This window comes from Carcharhinus amblyrhynchos, unplaced genomic scaffold (genome assembly GCF_965287045.1).
Source record: "Carcharhinus amblyrhynchos unplaced genomic scaffold, sCarAmb.v2.hapA scaffold_69, whole genome shotgun sequence".
Classification (NCBI taxonomy): domain Eukaryota; kingdom Metazoa; phylum Chordata; class Chondrichthyes; order Carcharhiniformes; family Carcharhinidae; genus Carcharhinus; species Carcharhinus amblyrhynchos.
Window position 1 is genome coordinate 870,115 of NW_027649809.1, and position 24,897 is coordinate 895,011.

At 53.2% G+C, this 24,897-nt stretch overlaps 1 protein-coding gene across 1 annotated transcript in view; it reads right to left on the reverse strand.

The window, feature by feature from the left end:
• Nucleotides 1-22,895, reverse strand: part of LOC145337746 (arf-GAP domain and FG repeat-containing protein 1-like) — a 57,584-nt gene extending 34,689 nt beyond the window's left edge. Inside the window, exons 1-2 of the mRNA XM_080182586.1 lie at nucleotides 22,611-22,895; nucleotides 11,042-11,135 (exon numbers count right to left, since the gene is read on the reverse strand). Coding sequence (XP_080038712.1) covers nucleotides 11,042-11,135; nucleotides 22,611-22,777 — 261 coding nt within the window. The 5' untranslated portion in view covers nucleotides 22,778-22,895. The remainder of the gene's footprint in view (nucleotides 1-11,041; nucleotides 11,136-22,610) is intronic.
• Between the last annotated feature and the right edge of the window lie 2,002 nt (nucleotides 22,896-24,897).

The following is a 24,897-nucleotide window of genomic DNA, read 5'->3' on the forward strand; positions in this document are numbered from 1 at the left end:
ACTACAAGCATTCCATCCGAGACCACAAGCAAGCTACAAAGAGTTGTGAATGAAGCCCTTGTCCATCACGCAAACCAGCCTCCCATCCACTGACCCCGTCTACGCTCCCCTGTGCCTTGGGAAAATCCTCGGAAGGAGCGGCGCTCTGAAAGCTAGTGGCTCTTGCTAACAAGTAAACCTGTTGGACCTTAACCTGGTGTTATGAGACTTCTTACTCGGGAAAAGCAGTCAGCACAATTAAGGCCCCCACACACCCCCGGATATGCTCTCTTCCACCTTCTTCACTCAGGAAACAGATACAAAAGTCTGAGGTCACGTACCAACCGACTCAATAACAGCTTCTTCCCTGCTGCTGTCAGACTTTTGAATGGAGCGATCTCGCGTTAAGTTGCTCTTTCTCTACACCCTAGCTATGACTATAACACTACAATTCTGCACTGTCTCCTTTCCTTTTCCAAGAATGGTCTGTATAGAGTGCAAGAAACAATACTTTTCACTGTATCCCAATACACATGACAATAATAAATCAAATCGAATCCTTCTCCCCTATGTACTCTATGAAAGATATGCTTTGTCTGTATAGTGCGCAAGAAATAATACTTGTCACTGTATCCCAATACAAGTGACAATAATAAATCTCCAGTTTAAGGCTGAGATGAGGAGAATGAAGGCCTGGTCACAGTCCCCAAGCTAAATAACCTCCCTCATCTATAAAGTTGATGCAGAATTAAATGGAGCTACAAAATGGTGGCTCACGTTTCCATTCCTCTGCCTTACCCTAAAAGTTAAAGTTTATTTGTTAGTCACAGGTAAGGCAGACGTTAACACTGCATTGAAGTTACTGCAAAATTCCCCCAGTCGCCACGCTCCGGCGCCTGTTTGGGTCAACGCACCCTAGCCAGCACGTCTTTCAGAACGTGGGAGGAAACCGGAGCACCCGGAGGGAACCCACGTCCCTGGGGGGAGAGGCTGACAATCCCAGTAACACAAGACTGTCGCCACAACACAAATCAAACTGAGATTTTGTCTTAGTCTTTCACAGAAACATAGAAGACAGGAGCAGCAGGAGGCCATTCAGCCCTTCGAGCCTGTTCCGCCATTCATCACGATCATGGCCAATTCTCCAACCTAATCCTGCTTTCTCCCCATAGCCTTTGATCCCACACACCCCAAGTGCTATATCCAGCCGCCTCTTGAATACAATCAATGTTTTTTCATCAACTACTTCCTGCGGGAATGAATTCCACAGGCTCACCGGGTGAAGAAATGTCTCCTCACCTCCGTCCTAAATAGTCTACCCCGAATCCTCAGACTGTAACCCCCTGGTTCTGGACTCCCCCCACCATCGGGAACATCCTCCCTGCATCTACCATATCTAGAACTGTTAGAATTTTATAAGACTCTATGAGATCCTCCCCCACCATTCGTCTGAACTCCAGCGAAAACAATCCCAACCTAGTCAATCTCTCCTCATCAGTCCTGCCATCCCTGGGATCAGCCTGGTAAACCTTCATTGCACTCCCTCCAGAGCAAGAACATCCTTCCTCAGAAAACGAAACCAAAACTGCGCACAGCGCTCTAGGTGTGGCCTGACCAACACCCTCAACAACACATCCCTGCTCCTGTACTCGAAACCTCTCGCTATGAAGGCCTTCTTTACCGCCTGCTGCACCTGCATGCTTACCTTCAGTGACTGGTGCACAAGGACACCCAGGTCCCTCTGCACACTCCCCTCTCCCAATTTACAGCCACTCAGGTAGTGATCTGCCACCTTGTTTTTGCTTCCAAAGTGAATAACCTCATACTTATCCATATTATGCTGCATCTATCCTTCTGTGTGCTGACATACATTTCAGCAGCTTACAGGCAGTTGCTAAGGCGTCGTGGTGAGGGCACTTGGAGGTGTGGCGGGGGGGATCTTTTAGAACAGTTAAAGTTTGGCTCAAGGACAGGAAGCAGAGAAGGGGCAGAAACAAGTTGACGACAGGCTGTGACAAGGGTCAGAGCTGGGGCCGCAGCTCCTTGCAACTTATATCCCTAACTGAGGTGAAGAGGCAAAGGGCAGTGTGTACAAGGTTTGTTGGTGAAGAGGCAAAGGGCATTGTATACAAGGTTCGCTGGTGATGCAATGCTAGAGAAAAGGCAAGCGGTGCGAAGTTGCAAAGAGTCAGGCTTGGGGAGTGAACAACTGGGTCCATTGTCAGTAACTTTACCTGTGCCCACTGAGTCACTGCAGCTTAAATTACTCCGATACAAATTGTGTGACAGAACCCCTACAGTGCAGGAGGAGGCCCAGCGAGCCTACCCTGAAAACAATCCCACCCAGGCCCTATCGCTGCAACGCTACATATCTACCCTGCCAATACCCTGACACTAAGGGGCAATTTAGCATGACCAATCCACCTAACCTGCACATCTTTGGACATTAAGGGGCAAGTTAGCATGGCCAATTCACGTAGCCTGCGTATCTTTGGACATAAGAAGATTTCTCTCAGGGAATTTCACAGTAACTTCATTGCGGTGTTAATGTAAGTCTACTTGTGACTAATAAACAAACTTTGCTAAGGGACAATTTAGTGTGGCCAAGTCCCCTAACCTGCACATCTTTAGACACCATGAACAATTTAGCATTGCCGATTCATGTAACACGCATATCTTTGGACTGTGGGAGGAAACCGTAGTACCCAGAGAAAACCCACACAGACACGGGGAGAACGTGCAGACTCCACACAGACAGTGACCGGAGGCCAGAATCAAACTCGGGTCCCTGGCACTGAAGCAGCAGTGCCAACTACTGTGCCATGGATGGAAGGACTGAATCCAAACTTCCAGATAAAACATTAAACTAGGACATCTCTGCCCTCTTCGGAGAACAGGGTGCGATTTGGAAGCAGAATAAGCGAGTTCTCTTCGACATCCCAGCCAACACGTATCCCTCAACTCAAATCACTAAAGGGGGAGGCAATGGCCTTGTGATGTTATCGCTAGACTGTTAATCCAGAAACTCAGCTAACGTTCTAGGGGACCCGGGTTCGAATCCCACAGATGGTGGAATTTGAATTCAATAAAAAAAATCTGGAATTAAGAATCTACTGATGACTCATTGTCGGAAAAACCCATCTGGGTTCCTTGAGGGAAGGAAATCTGCCGTCCTTACCCAGTCTGGCCTACATGTGACTCCAGAGCCACAGCAATGTGGTTGATTCTCAACTGCCCCCTAAGGGCAACTAGGGTGGGCAATAAACGCTGGCCCAGCCAGCAACACCCACATCCCATAAATGAATAAAAATCAAACAGATGATCAGGTTATTGCTGCTGTGGGACCTTGCTGTGCACAAGATGGATGCCGCATTTCCGACGTTGCAACAGTTACCGAACTTCACAACGTGCTACATTGGCTGGGATAAACTGAGATCCTGAAAGGCGCTATACGAATGCAAGTCTTGACTGTTTCTCATACATAAAGCACAAAAGGCAGAGAGTGGTTGTGGATGGGGCTTTTTCTGAATGGAGGTCAGTCACCAGCGGAGTGCCTCAAGGATCTGTTCTGGGACCCTTGTTGTTTGTCATTTTCATAAATGACCTGGATGAGGCAGTGGAGGGATGGGTAAGTAAGTTCGCTGATGACACTAAGGTCGGTGGTGTTGTGGATGGTCTGGAAGGATGGAAAAAGTTGCAGCAGGACATAGATAGGATGCAGGACTGGGCGGAGAAGTGGCAGATGGACTTCAACGCGGATAAATGTGTAGTCGTCCATTTTGGCAGAACCAACGGGATGAACGAGTACACTATCAAGGGCAGAAGTCTGAGTAGTGTTGAAGAGCAGAAGGATCTAGGGGTCCGGGTCCACAGGACTCTTAAATCGGCCTCGCAGGTGGAGGAGGTGGTCAAGAAGGCGTACGGTGTACTGGCCTTCATTAATCGAGGGATTGAGTTTAGGAGTCGGGAGGTAATGCTGCAACTTTATAAGACCCTTGTCAGGCCTCATTTAGAGTATTGTGCGCAGTTCTGGTCGCCTCACTATAGGAAAGATGTAGAAGCTATTGAGAGGGTACAGAGGAGATTTACAAGGATGTTGCCTGGACTGGGAGGCATGCCTTATGAAGTTAGGTTGAGGGAGCTGGGACTCTTCTCCCTGGAGAGACGAAGGTTGAGAGGCGACCTGATAGAAGTTTACAAAATGTTGAGAGGAATAGATAGGGTGGACTCTCAGAGGCTATTTCCCCAGGTTGAAATGGTTGCTACGAGAGGACACAGATTTAAGGTGCAAGGAGGGAAGTTCAGAAGTGATGTTAGGGGTAAGTTTTTCACTCAGAGGGTGGTGAGTGAATGGAATCGGCTGCCATCAGTGGTGGTGGAGGCGAACTCGCTGGGGTCTCTTAAAAGACTTCTGGATGAGTATATGGGGTTTAAAGAGATTGAGGGTTATAGATAGGTCTGTAGGTTGGTAGGTGTTGATGTGATCGGCGCAACTCGTGGGCCGAAGGGCCTGTTTGTGCTGTAGTGTTCTATGTTCTAAAATGTAAACATTTATAACTTCAAAATCCCAGAAACAACGAATCATAGAATCCCTGCAGTGCAGAAAGAGGCCATTCAGCCCATCGAGTTTGCACTGACAACAATTCCACCCAGGCCCTATCCCCATAGCCCCACATATTTACCCCTCTAACCTACCCATCCCAGAACACGAAGGGTCAATTTGTCACAGCCAACGCACCTAACCCGCACAACTTTGGACTGCGGGAGGAAACCGGAATATCCGGAGGAAACCCATGCAAACAATGGGGGGGGGGAGAATGTGCAGACTCCGCACGGTAGGTGATACAAGAAGGAACTGGGTCCCTGGCGAGTGAAAGCAAAATACGGCACAGAGGCTGGTTATCTGAAATAAAAGCCAGAACAACTCAACAGGTCTGTCAGTGGGAAAGAGGGAGAGAGAGAAAGAGAAAGAGAGAGAAGTTGAGTCCAATTTTACTCCTCTTCACAACTCAGGAAACACTTGTCTTTTTACAATGAATGAGACACTGTAATCTCACATTTGCAAAGGTTTCTCCCCGAATAGCTCAAAGTAGACACGCAAGGGAAAACCACAACTGCAAGAAACAGCAGAGTGAAATGTGCAAGCGATGGTTCCTACCTCCAAACAAGCGCGTCCCAGCGAAGCGCTGGCCAATTTCAATCTGCAAGTCGCTTGTTAGAAGAGTCCCTGATGTTACTCTCTGATCAAGCGGAGGACTCCAAACGCACTGGCACAATCCTCACTTCCCTGCGACCTTAAACAATTCGATCCTGTGCCGTGGGTGTACGGTTACAGAACCCAACACCCAGCCCACAGACAGGGTCAGGTAACAGCAACCTGAGGAGGCCACAGAATCCCTACAGTGCAGGAGGAGGCCATTCGGCCCATCGAGGCTGCCCTGACAACAACCCCACCCAGGCCCTATTCCTGTGACCCCACATATTTACCTCTCTGAATCCCTCTAAACTACGCATCACAGGGCACGAGGGGAAAATTTAGCACGGCCGATCCACCTAACTTACACACCTTTGGATCGTGGGAGGAAACCGGAGCACCCAGAGGAAACACGCGCAGAAACGTGCAGACTCCACACAGTCACCAGAGGCTGGAATTGAACCTGGGTCCCTGGAGTTGTGAGGCAGCAGTGCTAACAACTGTGCTGCCCCGTACAGGTGCAAGGCTCAGGTGCGCTGGAGTTAACTGCTATGAACCTCAGTGTCTCATATGCTGCCAACTCTCACCAACGTTTACAGATGCCCCATAGAAAGCATTCTTTCCGGTTGTATCACAGCTTGGTCTGGGCTCCTGCTCTGCCCAAGACCACAAGGAACTACAAAAGGTCATGAATGTAGCCCAATCCATCAAACAAACCAGCCTCTCATCCACTGGCTCTGTCTACACTTCTTGCTGACTCAGAAATGCAGTCAGCGTAACTAAGGACCCCACGCACCCCGCACATTCTCTCTTCCACCTTCTTCCATCAGGAAAAAAGGTTCAAAAATCTGAGATCACATACCAACCAACTCAAGAACAGCTTCTTCCCTGCTGCCATCAGACTTCTGAATGGATTTATCTCACATTAAGTTGATCTTTCTCTACACCCTAGCTATGAATGTACGTTCTGCACTCTCTCTTTTCCTTCTCTACCAACAGTATGCTTTGTCTGTATAGCTGGCGGCAAAGTGGTTAGCACTGCTGCCTCACAGCGCCAGAGACGTGGGTCCGATTCCCGGTCACATTCTGTGTGGAGTTTGTATGTTGCGTGGGTTTCCTCCGGGTGCTCCGGTTTCCTCCCATAGTCCGGAAGAGGCGTGAGTTAGATGGATTGGCCTTGGGAGTGTCAGGGGATTAGCGGGGTGAATATTTGGGGTAAAGGGGATAGGGCCTGGGTGGATTGTTGTGGGTGCAGACTCGATGGGCCGACTGGCCTCTTTCCACAGCGAAGGGATTTTATGAAAGCGCGCAAGAAACAATACTTTTCACTGTACCCCAATACATGTGACAATAATAAATCAAATCAAATCCTTCTCCCCTATGTACTCTATGAATGGTATGCTTTGCCTGTATAGCGCGCAAGAAACAATACTTTTCACTGTATCCCAATACGTGACAATAATAAATCAAATCCTTCTCCCCTATGTACTCTATGAATGGTATGCTCTGTCTGAATAGCGCGCAAGAAACAATACTTTTCACTGTATCCCAATACGTGTGACAATAATAAATCAAATCCTTCTCCCCTATGTACTCTATGAATGGTATGCTCTGTCTGAATAGCGTGCAAGAAACAATACTTTTCACCGTATCCCAATACGTGTGACAAAAAAATTAAATCAAGATCAGTGCTTTCATATTGAGGGGAGAACTATCGAGTGACAGCTGTGGCCTACCGGATTACACACTCACCCCCTCCTCGCTTCAGAGTCAAATACAGGCTGACACTTCCAGTACAATGCTGAGGGAGTGCTGCACTGCCACCTTTCCCCTTCTGTCTTCCCCGATGATGGCGAAAGATCCCACAAGCCCGGGGAGTTATTCCAAATGGCCTGATCAACTTTTATCCCCCAAACTAGGACGCTACGAAACTGCGGAGGAGCTTGGAGTCACGGAGTTTCACGAGGTGGGGAATGCCAGGAGGTCGATTCCGGAGTTGAGAGGGTTGGCTTATCAGGAGAGACTGAGTAGACTGGGGCTATACTCATTGGAATTCAGAAGAATGAGGGGGAGATCTTATAGAAACAGATAAGGTTATGAAGGGAATAGATGAGATAGAAGCAGGGAAGTTGTTTCCACTGGCAAGAGAAAGTAGAACTAGGGGGCATGGCCTCAAAATAAGGGGGAGCAGATTTAGGACTGAGTTGAGGAGGAACTTCTTCACACAAAGGGTTGTGAATCTGTGGAATTCCCTGCCCAGTTGAGGCTCCCTCATTGAATGCTTTTAAGGCAAGGAGAGACAGATTTTTGAACAGTAAAGGAATGAAGGGTTATGGTGAACTGAGTCCACGAAAAGATCAGCCATGATCTTATTGAATGGCGGAGCAGGCTCGAGGGGCCAGATGGCCCACTTATGCCAGGAAGCGCCTCCTGACAGAAAGGGGAAGGGATATCTGGAACTCTCTTCCCCGCCAAAGGAAGGTTGTTGCGGCTGGGGTTCAACTGAAAACTAAGTGTTGATCCATAAGTGAAGCTTGCTTCATTTATGCGAGGACTTCATTTTAAGATATTTCTGCCAATGCAACTACATTTAAAATGCTAGGCTTAAATAATTAATTAATTCAGCTTTAACCTGGCAACATTTTGAGACTCAGAAGGCATGCTGGGTTAGCTGACTGCATTATTGAAAAGTACAAGGCTGGCAAAAACAGGCTTTTCATGAGCCAAAGTTGTTCACGAACAACACCTGCGAGGTCAGGCCTGTTTCCCCAAGTTCGAGACAGCATGTGCCAAACAAGTTCAATAACAAAGATAACTCATCACATATACAATCACAGAATCCCAACAGTGCAGGAGGAGGCCATTCGGCCCGTTGAGTCTGCACCGATCACAATCCCACCAAGGCCATATTCCTGCAACCCCACATATTTACCCCACTAATCCCCTAACACTAGGGGCAATTTAACATAGCCAATCCAACTAACCTGCGAAGACACTAAGGGGCAATTTACCATGGCTAATCCACTTAACTTGCACATCTTTGGACACTAAGGGGCAATTTAGCATGACTAATCCACCAAACTTGCACATCTTTGGACTCTAAGGGACAATTTAGCATGGCCAATCCATCTAACCTGCACACCTTTGGACACTAAGGGGCAATTTAGCTTGGCCAATCCACCTAACCTGCACACCTTTGGAGTGTGGGAGGAAACCGGAACATCCGGAGGAAACCCTCGGAGACATGGGGAGAATGTGCAGACTCCACACAGACAGTGACCCAAGCCGGGAACCGAGCCCGGGTCCCTGGGCGCTGTGAGGCAGCACTGCTAACCCGCTGCGCCACCGTGCCGTCCACGTTGTAGTTTCAGCTCTATGTTTGGAGTTGAGTTTAGTTCGGCCTTGCTCAGCTGGCAGTTTGGAGTTCTGTTTCCATCAGTACAGGACTGGCAGAAGCAGCCAGTCTCCCACTAGCTTTTTCCTTTTCGCTTTTGCAATGATTTAATTTTAAGTTCTGTTCAGTAAAAGAAATTCATCGAACCACTGCCATCTTCGTCTATTCAAAGGAATGAATGGACCCTACACTAAGATGGATCGCTCTTTACTGGGTAAAGGGATTGAAGGGTTATCGAAACCAAGGCGGGTGGATGGATATAGATCAGCCCATGATCTAATCAAATGGCGGGACAGGCTAATGGTCTCCCCCCCCATGCGTGTGCATGTTTTGCGTGTGTGGGGCGGGAGGGGGTAATTCTACATTGTCAGTATCAACATGACATTACAGACAAGACTGCTTGACCCGTGTCTGCGTGGGTTTCCTCCAGGTGCTCTGGCTTCCTCCCACAGTCTGAAAGACATGCTGGTTAGGGTGCATTGGCCATGCTATATTCTCCCTCGGTGTTACCCAAACAGGTGTCAGAGTGTGGCGACGAGGGGATTTTCACAGTAACTTCATTGCAGTGTTAATATAGGCCTACTTGTGACACTAATAAATAAACTTTAAACTCTTCTCCCTGGATTTCCTCCGGGTGCTCCAGTTTCTTCCCACAATCCGAAGATGTGCGGGTTAGATGGATTGGCCATGCTAATTGCCCCTTAGTGTCCGAAGATGTGCAGGTTAGGTGGATTGGCCATGCTAAATTGCCCCTTAGTGTCCAAAGATGTGCGGGTTAGGTGGATTGGCCATGCTAAATTGCCCCTTAGTGTCCAAAGATGTGCAGGTTAGGTGGATTGGCCATGCTAAATTGCCCCTTAGTGTCCAAAGATGTGCAGGTTAGGTGGATTGGCCATGCTAAATTGCCCCTTCGAGTCCAAAGAGGTATAGGCTAGGCGTGCTAAATGTGTGGGTTTTTGGGGATGAAGGGGGGGTGGGTCTGGGTGGAATGCTCTTTCAGGGGAGGGAGGGCTCAGTATAGGCTCAATCAGCCAAACTGGTCTCTTTCTGCACCAAATCATCACATTTTACAGTATGAAAAGAGGCCATTTAGCCCATCATCTATATGCCAGCCATCAATCACCGATCTACTCTAATCCCATTTCCAGCTCTTACTCCCTGGTCTTGTACGTTGCGGGGTTCCAAGTAGTCATCTTAATGCTTCTTCAATATGGTGAGAGTTCCTGCCTCTCCCACCCCTTTCAGGTAATGTGCACAGATCCCCCCCCACCCCACTCAGGCAAAGAAGTTTTCCCACTAAATCTCCTACCCGCCCTTAAATTTACGTCCCCCCTGGGTTACTGACCCTCTGAGTAAGGGGGAAAAAGTTTCTTCCCATCCATCATAAGTCCCTCAATTTTGCGCACCTCAATGAGGCCCCTTCCATTCAGCCTTCTCTGCACCAGGGAAAACGACCCCAGCCTAACCAGCCTCTCTTCATCGCTGAAACCTCCCCCCTAGCCCAGGCAGCATCCTGTGCACCCTCCACTGCAGTCTCCAATCTCCTCTGCACCCTTTCAGCGCGCTCTATCCTTCCTGTAATGTGGCAACCAGAAACTGCACATTGTACTCCAGCTGTGGCCTAACCTACATTTTATACAGCTGTATAAAAGACCCTCCCGCTCTTATAGTCTATGCCTCGGCTAATAAGGGCAAGTATCCTTTGTAACCACCTTCAGAGATGTATGGGCGTGCACCCCAACATCCCTCTGGTCCTCACGTTCATCGTGTAGTCCCTTGCCTTGTTCATAGAATCATAGAGCTCTACGGTGCAGAAAGAGGCCCTTCGGCCCATCGAGTCTGCACTGAACACAATCCCACCCAGGCCCTACCCCCATATCCCTACATGTTATACCCACTAATCCCTCTAACCTACGCATCCCTAGACACTAAGGTGCAATTTCTTAGCATGGCTAATCAACCCAACACGCACATCTTTGGACTGTGGGAGGAAACCAGAGCACCCAGAGGAAACCCACACAGACACGAGGAGGACGTGCAAACTCCACACAGACAGCGACCCGAGCCGGGAATCGAACCCAGCACCCTGGAGCTGTGAAGCAGCAGTGCTAACCCAGTGTGCTACCGTGCCGCCCAAAAACAGCCACAGGGCTATCACCCAGATAGTCCTCCCAGCCTGTGATCTAAGGCTCTCTCCTCCTCGCTATTTACCAGGTCACCAATTTTTGATTGTACCTGATGCATTGAAGTCCAGGTCATTAATGTACACTGCAAACAGCAAGATTGTGGGGATTCTACAGTTCTAGTGTCCCTCACCGTGCAATGGTTCGCACAGCTTGGGAAATGTTACCTAAGCTGCTAGTCAGACAGACCCTCGAGTAGTTAGTGCCTTAAATGATCCCAGTTCTCCACCCACCCCCCCGACCGCCTCCTCCCAACGCACACAAAGAGCTCCCACCGTACTCTGAACTCACCTCATTGCCATGCGACTGAAGGAATTCAATTTCCTGCTCAGTGAACGTTGTCATGGAGATGGACTTCACTCGATGCGGGGGATTGAGGCCTCTCCTGCAGTCGGGGTTGGGGTGGGGGGCAGAATTAAAAAAAACCCTCTTAAGTAAAAGCATTATGTAAGCAGCTCACAGAAGGACAGGTGACAAAAGCTCGTTTCCAACAGTGTTTGGAAAATCAACCGCATTTAATCGTGCAGACAGCAAAACATTTATTTATTAGGCACTGGGATTTATTACTCAGAATGCACACACATTCCTTCACAGCACCAAAGGGGGGCCATTCGGCCCACTGTTCACTTGCTGGCCCAATCAAAGGGCTATCCAGCTTGGTACAGCTCCCACTCTGCCCGAGACCGCAAGAAACCACAAAGGGGTTGTGAACGTAGACCCCCCATCACTCAAAACAGCCTCCCATCCACTAACTCCTTCTACACTTCCTGCTGCCTCGGCAAAGCAGCCAGCATAATTAAAGACTCCACACACCCTGGACATTCTCTCTTCCACCTTCTTCAGTCAGGAGAAGGATACAGAAGTCTGAGATCAGTACCAACCGACTCAAGAACAGCTTCTTCCTTGCTGCCATCCGACTTTTGAATGGACCGACCATGCATTAAGTTAATCTTTCTCTACACCCTAGCTATGACTGTAACACTACATTCCACACTCTCTCTTTTCTTTCTCTATGAAGAGAATGTTTTATCTGTATAGCGCGCAAGAAAGAATACTTTTCACTGTGTCCCAATACACTTGACAATAATAAATCAAATCAAGTCGTTCTCCCCTATGTACTCTATGAACAGTAGGTTTTGTCTGTATAGCACGCAAGAAACAATACTTTTCACTGTATCTCAATACATGTAACATTAATAAGTCAAATCCTTCGCCCCTATGTACTCTATGAACGGTATGCTTTGTCTGTATAGTGTACAAGCGGCAATACTTTTCACTGTCCCAATACATGTGACAATAATAAATCAAATCCGTCTCCCCATGTACTCTATGAACGGTATGCTTTGCCTGTATCGCACACAAGAAACAATACTTTACAATAATAAATCAAAGTCTTCATAGAATCATAGAACCCTACAGTGCAGAAAGAGGCCCTTCGACCCATCAAGTCTGCACTGACAACAATCCCACCCCAGGCCCTATCGCCATATCCCTACATATTATACCCACTAATCCCTCTAACCTAAGCATCCCTGGACACTAAGGGGCAATTTCTTAGCACGGCCAATCAACCTAACCCGCACATCTTTGGGCTTCAGCTTATGTCGTTAACCAAAAATGTCCTGTTAGGTGAATGCGAATAGATTGAGAAGGGGGAACCTTCAATGAGACCTGGGTGTCCTCGTACACCAGTTGCTGAACGTAAGCGCGCAGGTGCAGCAGGCAGCAAGGAAGGTAAATAGGATGTTGGCCTTCATAGTGAGAGGATTCAAGTACAGAAACAGGAATGCCTTGATTTTAGTTGATCTATTATTGGGGCACTAAGGGAGTCATCAACTGCTTTGCCTCGTCAATCAGGCAACAGGAGAGGTTGGGGGGGGGGGCACAGTGGTACAATGGGTTAGCACTGCTGCCTCACAGTGCCAGGGACCGGGGTTCGATTCCCAGCTTGGATCACTGTCTGTGTGGAATCAGCATGTTTCCCCTCCACGACTGCGTGAGTTTCCTCCGGGTGCTCCGGTTTCCTCCCAAAGTGCGGGTTAGGTAGATTGAGGTACAGAGGAGATGTCAGGGGTAAGTTTTTCACTCAGAGGGTGGTGGGTGAGTGGAATCGGCTGCTGTCGGTGGTGGAGGCAAATTCGACAGGGTCTTTTAAGAGACTTCTGGACGAGTACATGGCACTTCATAGGATTGAGGGTTATAGGTAAACCTAGCAGGTAGGGATATGATCGGCACAACTTGTGGGCCGAAGGGCCTGTTTGTGCTGTAGTTTTTCTATGTTCTAAATTGCCCCTTAGCGTCAGGGGGACTAGCTAGGGGTTATGGGGAACAGGGCTTGGGTGGGATTGTGGCAGGTGCCGGCTCGATGGGCCGAATGGACTCCTTCTGCACTGTAGAGATTCTATGATCCTATTGGGGGGGGCGGATAACGTGCAACCTGGAAAGGGGGCCAAATGGAAAGAGGAAAATAACAATAACGTAGGATAAATAGCAAAGACTGACAGGTCTTCCCAAAGCACCACAACACTGGCTAACTCATTCCTCTGCAGAGTTGAGTGTCCTGCAGTACAATGTGCAGGAAAGTGATGCAATATTAGCATTCAAAGATTCACTAGGCGTTGCACACTGCAGCCTGCTCCAAGTGAATCGACAGTGTGCCAGGAAACCGACAGCAGCCTCTGCAGGTCCACAAGCTGCTGAGCGATTGAGCCTTGGAATCTCCCAGCTCTGCCCCCAGTCAACCTCTGATTATCCCTGGCATTGAGGGATTCAGGACAGGAGAGGCAGCCCAGGATTCCCCCAGCCCGCTCCGGGCTGTTACTGATCGGCACAACCCATGAGGACCAGCCAGGCGGTTCTGTCAGATATTTATGTACATACAGAATTTCACACACACACACACACACACACACACACACACACACACACACACACACACACACACACGTACGTCCCAGAGTGCCTCGCAGGCAGCGCGGTGGCACAGTGGGTTAGCACCGCTGCCTCACAGCGCCAGGGACCTGGGTTCGATTCCCGGCTCGGGTTCGCTGTCTGTGCGGAGTCTGCACGTTCTCCTCCCGCCTCTGCGTGGGTTTGCCTCCGGGGGCTCCGGTTTCCTCCCACAGTCTGAAAGACGTGCTGGTTAGGGTGCATTGGCCAGGCTAAATTCTCCCTCAGTGCTGCCTGAAACAGGTGCCAGAGTGCGGCGACTAGGGGGATTTTCACAGTAACCACACTGCAGTGTTAATGTCAGCCTATCTATGACGGGAGAGAAAGAGTGTGAGCCCTGAGCGGGGTAGCGAGAGAGAGAGAGAGACAGAGACAGAGAGAGGGAGAAGGCCTGAGTGGCAGGGAGTGGTAACTGAGAGAGATGGCGAGAGAGAGGGAAAGAGTGCAAGAGCCCTGAGCTAGGGGGACACAGAGAGAGAGAGAGAGAGAGAGAGAGATAGAGAGGGAAGCTCCGTGTGGGGGTACAGAGGGAGAGCTGAGAGCAAGCAGGAGCAAGAGAGAATGAGTGTGGGAATTCCAGAGCTTTGGGGTCCCAGGCAGCTCGAGACACAGCTAATCAGTAGTGGAGGTACACAGAATTATCAACAGCTGTCGGGACTGGACAAGAATACAGAGACGGGTGGGGGAGGGCATGGAGAGATCTGAACACAGGGATGAGAATTTTGAAATGAAGGGCAGATTTGGAGATACCAGCGGGCAGTAGCCTCAAGGTTGCTGGGTAAAGAACTACAGTGAATTAGAATGCAGGGACAGGGACGTACTCAGTGCCTCTAGATGTGTGTACAGGAATTGGAAAAGGAGAGAATATTACAGTTAACGGTGGCACAGTGGGTTAGCACTGCTGCCTCACAGCGCCAGAGACCCGAGGGCCATTCCCAGCTTGTCACTGTCTGTGCGGAGTCTGCACGTTCTCCCCCCACCGTGTCTGCGTGGGCTCCCTCCGGGTGCCCCGATTTCCTCCCACAGTCCGAAAGATGTGCCGGTTAGGTTGATTGGTAGGGCTAAATTACCCGTTGGTGTCAGGGGATTAGCAGGATAAGTATGTGGGGGTTATGGCGATAGGGCCTGGGTGGGGCTGCGGTCGGTGCAGACTTGATGGGCCAAATGGCCTGCCTCCCTTCTGCACTGTAGGGGATTCTGTTCTAACGAGGAAAGAAAATGGATTGTTTCGGTTGATTAAATGGTATTTTCTCCCCCTCCCCGGCTTTCCGAGAATTAAGATCACATTAAATGTACAGAGTGACAACCTCCAGCTACTGAACGAGAAGCCACTAATACAGATATGGAATGGGCTGGAGTGTTAAACCACAGATAACTAACTAAGCGCCTGCCAAACGATTCTGTCATCTGATCCTGCTATGGGATAAAAGGCTGATCGTCGCACGTGGTATTAACAGCCCAACGGCTCCAGAAGTCATACAATTAAAAATAAATGTTCCGTGAGTCACACCGTGGACTAATTAAATTAGCGCTCAAGGTAGCAGCACAGCGCAGACAACGACTGCATGTATTAATAGAGCCAGCTGTACCACATACTAATCCCCGTCCCCTTCACTCTGTCAGCTCGAGTCAGGAGACAGCAAGTTCAAATCCGGGCTCGGGGTCCATTCCAGCGCCGAGTGCAATACCGGTAATATAAAGTTAATGTTCATTTCTTGCTGCCCCAAGTAGGCTCGCATTAACACTGCAATGAAGTTACTGTGAAAACGTGCAGTGTACACAGAGTTACGCAGAATCATAGTATCCCTACAGTGCAGAAGGAGGCCATTCAGCCCATTGAGTCTGCACCAACCACAATCCCACACAGGCCTTTTCCCTAGAACCCCATGCATTTACCCTAGCTAATCCCTCTGACACTAAGAGGCAATTTAACAAGGCCAATCCACCTAACCTGCACATCTTTGGACGCTAAGGGGCAATTTAACATGGCCAATCCACCTAACCTGCACATCTTTGGACGCTAAGGGGCAATTTAACATGGCCAATCCACCTAACCTGCACATCTTTGGATGCTAAGGGGCAATTTAACATGGCCAATCCACCTAACCTGCACATCTTTGGAAGCTAAAGGGCAATTTAATATGGCCAATCCACCTAACCTGCACATCTTTGGACACTAACGGACAATTTAGCATGGCCAATCCACCTAACCTGCACATCTTTTGACTGTGGGAGGAAACCGGAGCACCCGGAGGAAACCCACACAGACATAGGGGAGAACATGCAGACTCCGTACAGACAGTGACCCAAGCCAGGAATTGAAGCCGGATCCCAGGCACCGTGAGGCAGCAGTGCTAACCACTGTGCCACCGCACTGCCCATTAGGTTAGACACAAAGACTGCCTGACAGTACCGGAGGCAAAGGCCAACTTCCCACCATCAAAACATAGAATCCTACAGTACAGGAGGAGACCAGTCGGTCCATTCTAGCCTGCACCGACTACAAATCCCACCCAGGCCCTATCCATATATTTATCCCCTGAACAATCCCATTTGACACTCGGAGACAATTTAACATGTCTAATGAACCCAAGCCGCACGTCTTTGTGGGAGGACACCGGAGGAAACCCACGCAGACACAGGGAGGACGTGCAGACTCCAGTTAAACAGTCAGCCAAGGTTGGAATTGAACCCAGGTCCCTGGCGCTGAGAGGCAGCAGTGCTGACCACTGTGCCGCCATATGCTAGTTTATCCTGATGCCTGGTTTTGTTGGGATCTTGCTGTGCACAAATGAGCTGAGCAATTATTTGACCGCCAGCTTGAATCGGTTCCGCCAGTCTGCGAGATCTTGGCTAACCTGTGACCTACCTCCCATCTAACCACCTTTGGCCCATATCCCTTCCAATCTCCAGATGCACAGCGGTTAGCACTGCTGCCTCACAGCACTAGGGACCCGGGTTCGATTCTCTAGGGTGGAATCTGCACGTCCGCCCCCCCAACCCACAGCCCCGTGTCTGTGTGGGTTTCCTCTAGGTGCTCCGGTTTCCTCCCAGAGTCCAAAGATGTGTGAGTTAGGGGGATTGGCCATGCTAAATTGCTCCTTATTGCCCAAAGGTGTGCAGGTCAGGTGGGTTAGTGGGGCAAATATGTGGAGATTACGGGAAAGGACTGGGTGGGATTTTCTGTCAGAAGGTCAGTGTAGACTCGATGGGCCAAATGGCCTCCTTCAGCACTGTTGGGATTCTATGATCTTATACAGTTCTCTGCAAAAAGTCTTACCAAAGGCAGGTTTTAAATTGATGTTTACTGTCTGTAGAGCTTGGGGATAGCCAGAATGTAAAGCAAGTTTATCCTTTCAGAGGGAGCAGGAGGGATTGTTGAAGCTGTGACACTCGCGAAAGTCTAACTCCCATCCAGTGTCTTACACACAGGCGAACCAGAAGTCTTTGAAAGGTGTTTAGAATCATAAGGCATCTAGTTAAAGAGAAACTGGTTCCAATGGCAGATAACCGGGTGTGAGCTGGACGTGTACAAGCTGATCCTCTGTAGGTCTGGGAGCTAGATGTGTACAGGCGGGTTACCCGGTGGGAACTGTAGGTGTACAGGCAGATTCTCTGTAGGTTTAGGAGCTGGATGTGTGTGCACAGGTGGATTATCTATAGGTCTGGGTGCTGGATATGTACAGACAGATTCCCTGTAGGTTTGGGGGCTGGATGTGTACAGGCGGATTCTCTGCAGGTTTGAGAGCTGGATGTGTGCGCACAGGCACATTATCTATAGGTCTGGGTGCTGGGTATGTACAGGCAGATTCCCTGTGGTTTTGGGAGCTGGATGTGTACAGGCGGATTCTCTGTAGGTTTGGGGGCTGGATATGTACAGGCGGATTCCCTGTAGGTTTGGGGGCTGGATGTTTTCAGGCGGGTTGTCTGTAGGTTTGAGAGCTGGATGTGTGTGCACAGGCGGATTATCTATATGTCTGGGTGCTGGATATGTACAGGCAGATTCCCTGTGGTTTTGGGGGCTGGATATGTACAGGTGGATTCCTTGTAAGTTTGGGAGCTGGGTGCGTACAGGCGGATTCCCTGTAGGTTTCGGGCTGGATGTGTACAGGCAGATTCTCTGTAGGTTTGGGGGCTGGATGTGTACAGGCGGATTCCCTGTAAGTTTCGGGCCGAATGTGTACAGGTGGATTCTCTGTAGGTTTGGGGGCTGGATGCGTACAGGCGGATTCTCTATAGGTTTGGGGGCTGGATGTGTACAGGCGGATTCTCTATAGGTTTGGGAGTTGGGTGCGTACAGGCGGATTCTCTATAGGTTTGGGGGCTGGATGTGTACAGGCGGATTCTCTATAGGTTTGGGGGCTGGATGTGTACAGGCGGATTCTCTATAGGTTTGGGGGCTGGATGTGTACAGGCGGATTTAAAGCATACCCTCGTGGCTTCATCCTCTCCCAACCTTACAGGCCTAAGAAATCTCTGCCCTCTTGAGCATCCCTTCACCCTGGTGGTGACCATACCTGAAGCTACTGGCACGGTGGCACAGTGGTTAGCACTGCTGCCCCACAGCGCCAGGGACCTGAGTTCTATTTCCGGCTTGGGTTTCATCCGGGTGCTCCAGTTTCCTCCCTCACTCCAAAGCTATGTAGATTAGATGGATTGGCCATGCTAAATTGCTCCTTAGTGTCCTAAGATGTGCAGGTTAGGTGGATTGGATTGGCCATGTTAAATTATCCATCAGTGTCCAAAGATATGCAAGTTAGGTGGATTGGCCATGCTAAATTGCCCTTTAGTATCTAAAGGTGTGCTGGTTGGGTGGATTGACCATGGTAAACTGCCCCTTAGTGTCCTAAGATGTGCAGGTTGGGTGGACTGGCCAAGCTAAATTGTCCCTTAGTGTCAGGGGGACTAGCAGGATAAATATATGGGGTTACGGGAATGGGGCCTGGGTGGGATTGTGGCCGATGCAAGCTCAATGGGCTGAATGGCCTCCTCCCGCACTGTAGGGATTCTGTGATTCTACCATCTTTTGTACCTCTCCCTCCTCCTAAGGTGCTCCTTCCAACCCTCCTCCCTTCCGTCACCAGCTCAAGTATTTCCTCCTGTGCCTTGGTATCAGGTATTGCTGGGTTATACTGACAAACTCCTTGGGAAGGTGCTTGTACATTATCAGTGTTAAATAAATGCTGGGTGCTGTAACGGGTCTGATACTTAGCACTGTGCACATTCTAATGTTACTCGCAATGTAATCTATCTTGCGTGTTCTCTCTGCAAGGGCAGGTGCGCCAGCACAGTGGTTAGCACTGCTGCCTCACAGCACCAGGGACCCAGGTTCGATTCCCAGCTCGAGTCACTGTCTGTGTGGCTTTCCTCCCACAGTCCAAAGAACACGTAGAGTGAGAGGGAGACACTCTCTGTCCTGTAGATACAGACACTAGGCCCAATCCCCAGGCTAGATTACTGATAGGAGCCCAGACTGAGGGGGAGACACCCTCTGTCCTGTAGATACAGACACTAGGCCCAGTCCCCAGGCTAGATTACTGACAGGAGCCCAGAGTGAGGGGGAGGCACTCTCTGTCCTGTAGATACAGACACTAGGCCCAATCCCCAGGCTAGATTACTGATAGGAGCCCAGAATGAGGGGGAGACACTCTCTGTCCTGTTGATACAGACACTAGGCTAAACTCTCCCTCAGTGTTACCCGAACAGGCGCCAGTGTTTGGTGACTGGGGGGATTTTCACAGTAACTTCATTGCAGTGTTAATGAAAATGCACTTGTGACAATAATAAATAAACTTAATTGGCACTGTGTGAATTTTTACTATATTCACCAGATAACCTATATTGCATACTACTCCTGCCCTGTGTATACAATCATGTATGTATAGTATATTCCTTGTATACGTGTGCTATCCTCAGAATACACAGCACACGTCCTGCACGCGATATAAAATTCCACTGTGTGATTCCCTATGTGTACTGTTTCACTCCGAGTGCACTCCACGTACATACCAGACAATTTAGTGTATACAGTCTGACGTGTAACTGTGTACATTGCACATGTCCCCTGTCTACTCCAGTATTGTTCCCAGGCCCTGGGCTGTGTCACTGACAGGACCTCCATCCCCGGGCTGTGTTACTCACAGGATGCTGGAGTAGTAGGTGCACACAACGCTGTGTTACCCCCCAGCCCTCCAGACCGTGCTCCCCACTCCCTATCTCTGGGCTGGATTACTCCCAGGCCCCCAGCCCTCTGACCCCATTCCCTAGGCCCTGATCCCCGGGCTGTGTCAGTCACAGGATGCTGCAGCAGGGGGTACACAGGGAGCTGTTAAAACTCCTCCCCCCCCCCCAACCCCCAGACCCTCTCCCGGTCTCTGGGCCCTCTATCGCGGTCTCTCTCACTCACAGGATGCTGCAGCAGGAGGTGCACAGGGAGCTGCATTACCCTTAGCCCCCTATCCCTGTCCCCAGGCCCCACTCCCCGGGCTCTAGGCCCCAATCCCTGGTCTCTCACTCACAAGGTGCCAGAGCAGGAGGTGCACAGGGAGCTGTGTTACCCTCAGCCCCGCTCCCCGAGCTCTGGGCCCCCTATCCCGGTCTCTAGACCCCGCTCCACAAGCTCTGGGCCCCCTATCCCGGTCTCTAGACCCCGCTCCCCGAGCTCTGGGCCCCCTATCCCGGTCTCTAGACCCCGCTCCCCGAGCTCTGGGCCCCCTATCCCGGTCTCTAGACCCCGCTCCACAAGCTCTGGGCCCCCTATCCCAGTCTCTAGGCTCCACTCCCTGGCTCTGGGCCCCGCTCCCCGATCTCTCACTAACAGGATGCCAGTGCAGGAGATGCCCACAAAGTTGTGTTATCCCCAGTCCCTCTATCCCAGCCTCTAGGTCCCACTCCCCGGTCTCTGAGCCCTCCATCTCTACCCCCAGGTCCTGATCCCCGGCCTCTCTCACTCACAGGATGCCGGAGCAGGAGGTGCACAGGGAGCTATGTTACCCCCAGCCCCTCTATCCCTGTCCCCAGGTCCCGCTCGCTAGGCTCTGAGCCCCCTGTCCCCGCACCCTGGGCTCAGGGCCCTGATCCCTGGTCTCTCTCACTCACAGGATGCCAGAGTAGGTGGTGCACACGGAGCTGTGTTACTCCCAGCCCCTCTATCCCTGTCCCCAGGCCCTGATCTCCGGTCTCTGGGCCCTCTATCCCTGATCCCCAGTCTCTAAGCCCTGCTCCCTGTCCCCAGGCTCTGATCCCCAGTCTCTGGGCCCCGATCCCCAGTTACTTACAGGATGCCGGAGCAGCAGATACACAGGGAGTTGTTACCCCGCAGTCCCCGGGCTCTGGACCCTCTATCCCTGTCCCCAGTCCCTGTGGTCTAGGCCCTGTTCCCCGGGCTCTGAGCCCCTATCCCTGATCCCCAGTCTCTGGGCCCTGCTCCCGGTCCCCAGGCCCTGATCCCCAGTCCCGAGTACTCACAGGATGCCAGAGCAGGAGGTGCACACAGACCCCACTCCCGGGCTGTGGGCCCCTATCCCTGTCCCCAGTCCCCTGAGCCCTGGGCCCTCTATCCCTGTCCCTGGCCCCAGGTACTCACAGGGTGCCGGAGCAGGAGGTACACACAGACCCCACTCCCCGGTCTCTGGGCCATCTATCCCTGATCCCTGGGCTCTAGCCCCCAGTCTCTAGGCCCTGCTCCCCGCTCCCAGGTACTCACAGGGTGCCAGAGCAGGAGATACACACACACCCCACTCCTGGGCTCTAGGCCCTCTATCCCTGATCCCCAGGCCCCATTCCCAGTCCCCAATCCCCAGTCTCTGGGCCCTGATTTCCCTGTCCCCAGGCCTTGCGCCCTGATCCCCAGTCTCTGGGCCCTCTATCCCCGGTCCCAGGTACTCTCAGGATGCCGGAGCAGGAGGTACACACACACCCCACTCCACAGTCCCCAGTCTCTGGGCCCCAGGCCCTCTATCCCGGCTCTGGGCCCCCATCCCCAGTCTCTGGGCCTTAGCCCTGTTCCTAGTCCCTGATCCCCAGGCCCTCCACCCCAGGCTCTAGGCCCCTATCCCTGATGCCAGGGCCCTTGATCCCCGGGCCCTCTACCCTAGGCTCTAGGCCTTGATCCCCGGTCTCTGGTCCCTGCTCCCCGCTCCCCAGGCCCTGCTCCCCGGCCCCGGATACTCAGAGGATACCGGAGGAGGAGGTACACACAGACTCCCCCCACTCCCCAGTCCCCGGCTCTGGGCCTTAGCCCTATTCCCAGTCCCTGGGCCCTCTACCCCAGGCTCTGGGCCCCTATCCCCGGTCTCTGGTCCCTGCTCCCCAGCCCCGGGTACTCACAGGATGCCAGAGCAGGAGGTACACACAGACCCCACAGTCCCCGGTCTCTGGGCCCCAGGCCCTCTATCCCTGATCCCCGGGCACTCTACTCCAGTCTCTGGGCCCCTATCCCCAGGCTCTGGGCCCTCTATCCCAGGCTCTGGGCCTTATCCCTGTTCCCAGTCCCTGATCCCCAGCCCCTCCACCCCAGCCTCTAGGCCCCTATCCCTGATGCCAGGGCCCAGATCCCCAGGCCCTCTACCCTAGGCTCTGGGCCCCTATCCCCGCTCCCCAGGCCCTGCTCCCCGGCCCCGGGTACTCACAGGATGCCGCAGCAGGAGGTACATACAGACTCCCCCCCACTCCCCAGTCCCCGGCTCTGGACCTTAGCCCTGCTCCCAGTCCCTGATCCCCAGGCCCTCTACCCCAGGCTCTGGGCCCCTATCCCCAGTCTCTAGGCCCTGCTCCCCGGCCCCAGGCCCTGCTCCCCGGGCCCTCTACCCCAGGCTCTGGGCCCCTATCCCCGGTCTCTTGGCCCTGCTCCCCGGGCCCTAGGCCCTGATCCCCGCTCCCCAGGCCCTGATCCCCGGCCCCGGGTACTCACAGGATGCCGGAGCAGGAGGTACACACGAAGCTGCCCACGGTGATGTCGATGTAGGTCGGGCCTCGCTGCTCGCACTCGAAGCACTGCCGGTTGTGGGGCCGGGCCCCCAGCTCCCGCACCAGCTTCAGGTGCTTCTCCTCCTGCTTGCGGCGGGCCGTGGCCGACATCCCGGCGCCGGGGCCCCGACCGGGCGGAGCGGCGCGATTCTCCCCTCACTGCCCGCTCGCCTCACACCCGCTCCCGCAGCCTCACCGCCATTACCCTCAGCCAGCCCGGGGGGCGGGGCTGGAGGACCAGAGGGGAGGGGCTGGAGGACCGGGGAAGCCAGGGGGAGGGGCTGGAGGGCCGGGGGAGGGGCTGGAGGACCGGGTGACCAGGGGCGGGGCTGGAGGACCAGGGGGAGGGGCTGGAGGGCCGGGGGAGGGGCTGGAGGACCGGGTGACCAGGGGCGGGGCTGGAGGACCGGGGGAGGGACTGGAGGACCAGGGGGAGGGGCTGGAGGACCAGGGGGAGGGGCCGGGGGGCCGGGGTGGGGACGGAGGGCAGGGGGAGGGGCCGGAGGACAGGGAGACCAGGGGGAGTGGCTGGGGGGCCGGGGGGGCAGGGGGCGGGGCAGGAGGACCGGGGAGGCCAGCGGGGAGGGCCGGGGGGAGGACTGGAAGACACTTGAGGGCCGGAGGGCACGGGGGGGGGGGGGGGGGCCACGAAAGACGAGGAAAACCAGGGGGCGGGGCTGGAGGACCAAGGGATAGGGGAGGGGGCCCGGAGGAGGGGCTGGAGGACAGGGGAGAGGCTGGAGGACCAGGGGAGGAGCAGGGGGCGGGGCTGGAGGACCAAGGGACGCGATTCTCCCCTCACTGCCCGCTCGCCTCACACCCGCTTCCGCAGCCTCACCGCCATCACCCTCAGCCAGCCGGGGTGGGCGGGGGGGGAGGCTGGAGGGCTGGGGGACAAGGGGGAGGGGCTGGAGGATCGGGTAAGGGGCTGGAGGACCGAGGGGGAGGAGCTGGAGGACCGGGGGGAGGAGCTGGAGGACCGGGGGAGGAGCTGGAGGACCGGGGGAGGAGCTGGAGGACCAGGGGGAGGAGCTGGAGGACCGGGGCGGAGCTGGAGGACCAGGGGGAGGAGCTGGAGGACCGGGGAAGGGGCTGGGGGACCAGGGGACGGGCCGAGGACCGGTAGAACCAGGGGGCGGGGCTGGAGGACCATGTGGGGGCGGGGCTGGAAGATAAGGGGGTGACGCTTGGCTGCAGGAGCTGGAGGACCGGAGACGGGCCTGGAGGAATAGGGGAGCAGCCAGAGGACCAGGGGAGGAGCTGGAGGACCGGGGGAGGGGCTGGAGGACGGTGGGACCGTGGGAGGGACCGGAGGACTAGTGGGTGGGGCTGGAGGGCCAGGGGGGAGGAGCTGGCGGACCGGGGAAGGGGTTGACTGTGGGGGGAGGGGGGTGGGGAGCCAGGGGAACCAGGGGGCGGGGCTGGAGGACCGGAGCGGCGCGATTCTCCCCTCACTGCCCGCCCGCCCGCCTCACACTCGCTCCGCAGCTTCACCGCCATCACCCTCAGCCAGCCGGGGGGGGCGCTGGAGGGCCGGGGGAGGGGCTGGAGGACAGGGAGAACCAGGGGGCGGGGCTGGAGGACCATGTGGGGGCGGGGCTGAAAGGTAAGGGGGTGAGGCTTGGCTGCAGGAGCTGGAGGACCAGGGGCGGGGCTGGAGGACCAGGGGCGGGTGCTGGAGGACCAGGGGTGGGGCTGGAGGACCAGTGGAGAAACTGGTGGATCGGGGGTGGGGGGGGAGATGGAGGGCCGTGGGAGGGGCTGGAGAATCAGGTGCAGCTGGGGATCAGGAGAAGTGCTGGAGAACCAGGGGAGGGGCTGGAAGACCAGGGTTAGAGCCGGAGGACCAGGGGAGGGGCTGGAGGACAAGCAAGGAACTGGAAGACCAGGGGGTTTGGAGGAGTGGGGTGGAGCTGTAGGACAGAGGGCGGGACTGGAGCAAAAACAGAAAATCGCTGGAGAATCTCAGCAGGTCTGACAGCATCTGATGGCGAGATTAGATCCAACATTTGGAGTCAGAGCAGGGAGGGGCTGTAGGACTTGAGAGGGGCTGGAGGACTGGGAGGAGCTGGAGGACTGGGGCAGGGATGCACTCTATAAACATACAGTTCATAGAGTACGTAGGGGAGAAGGAAAGGTGAGAGTGCAGAACGTAGCGTTACAGTCATAGCTAGGGTGCAGAGGAAGATCAACTTAATGTGAGGTAGGTCCATTCAAAAGTCTGACAGCAG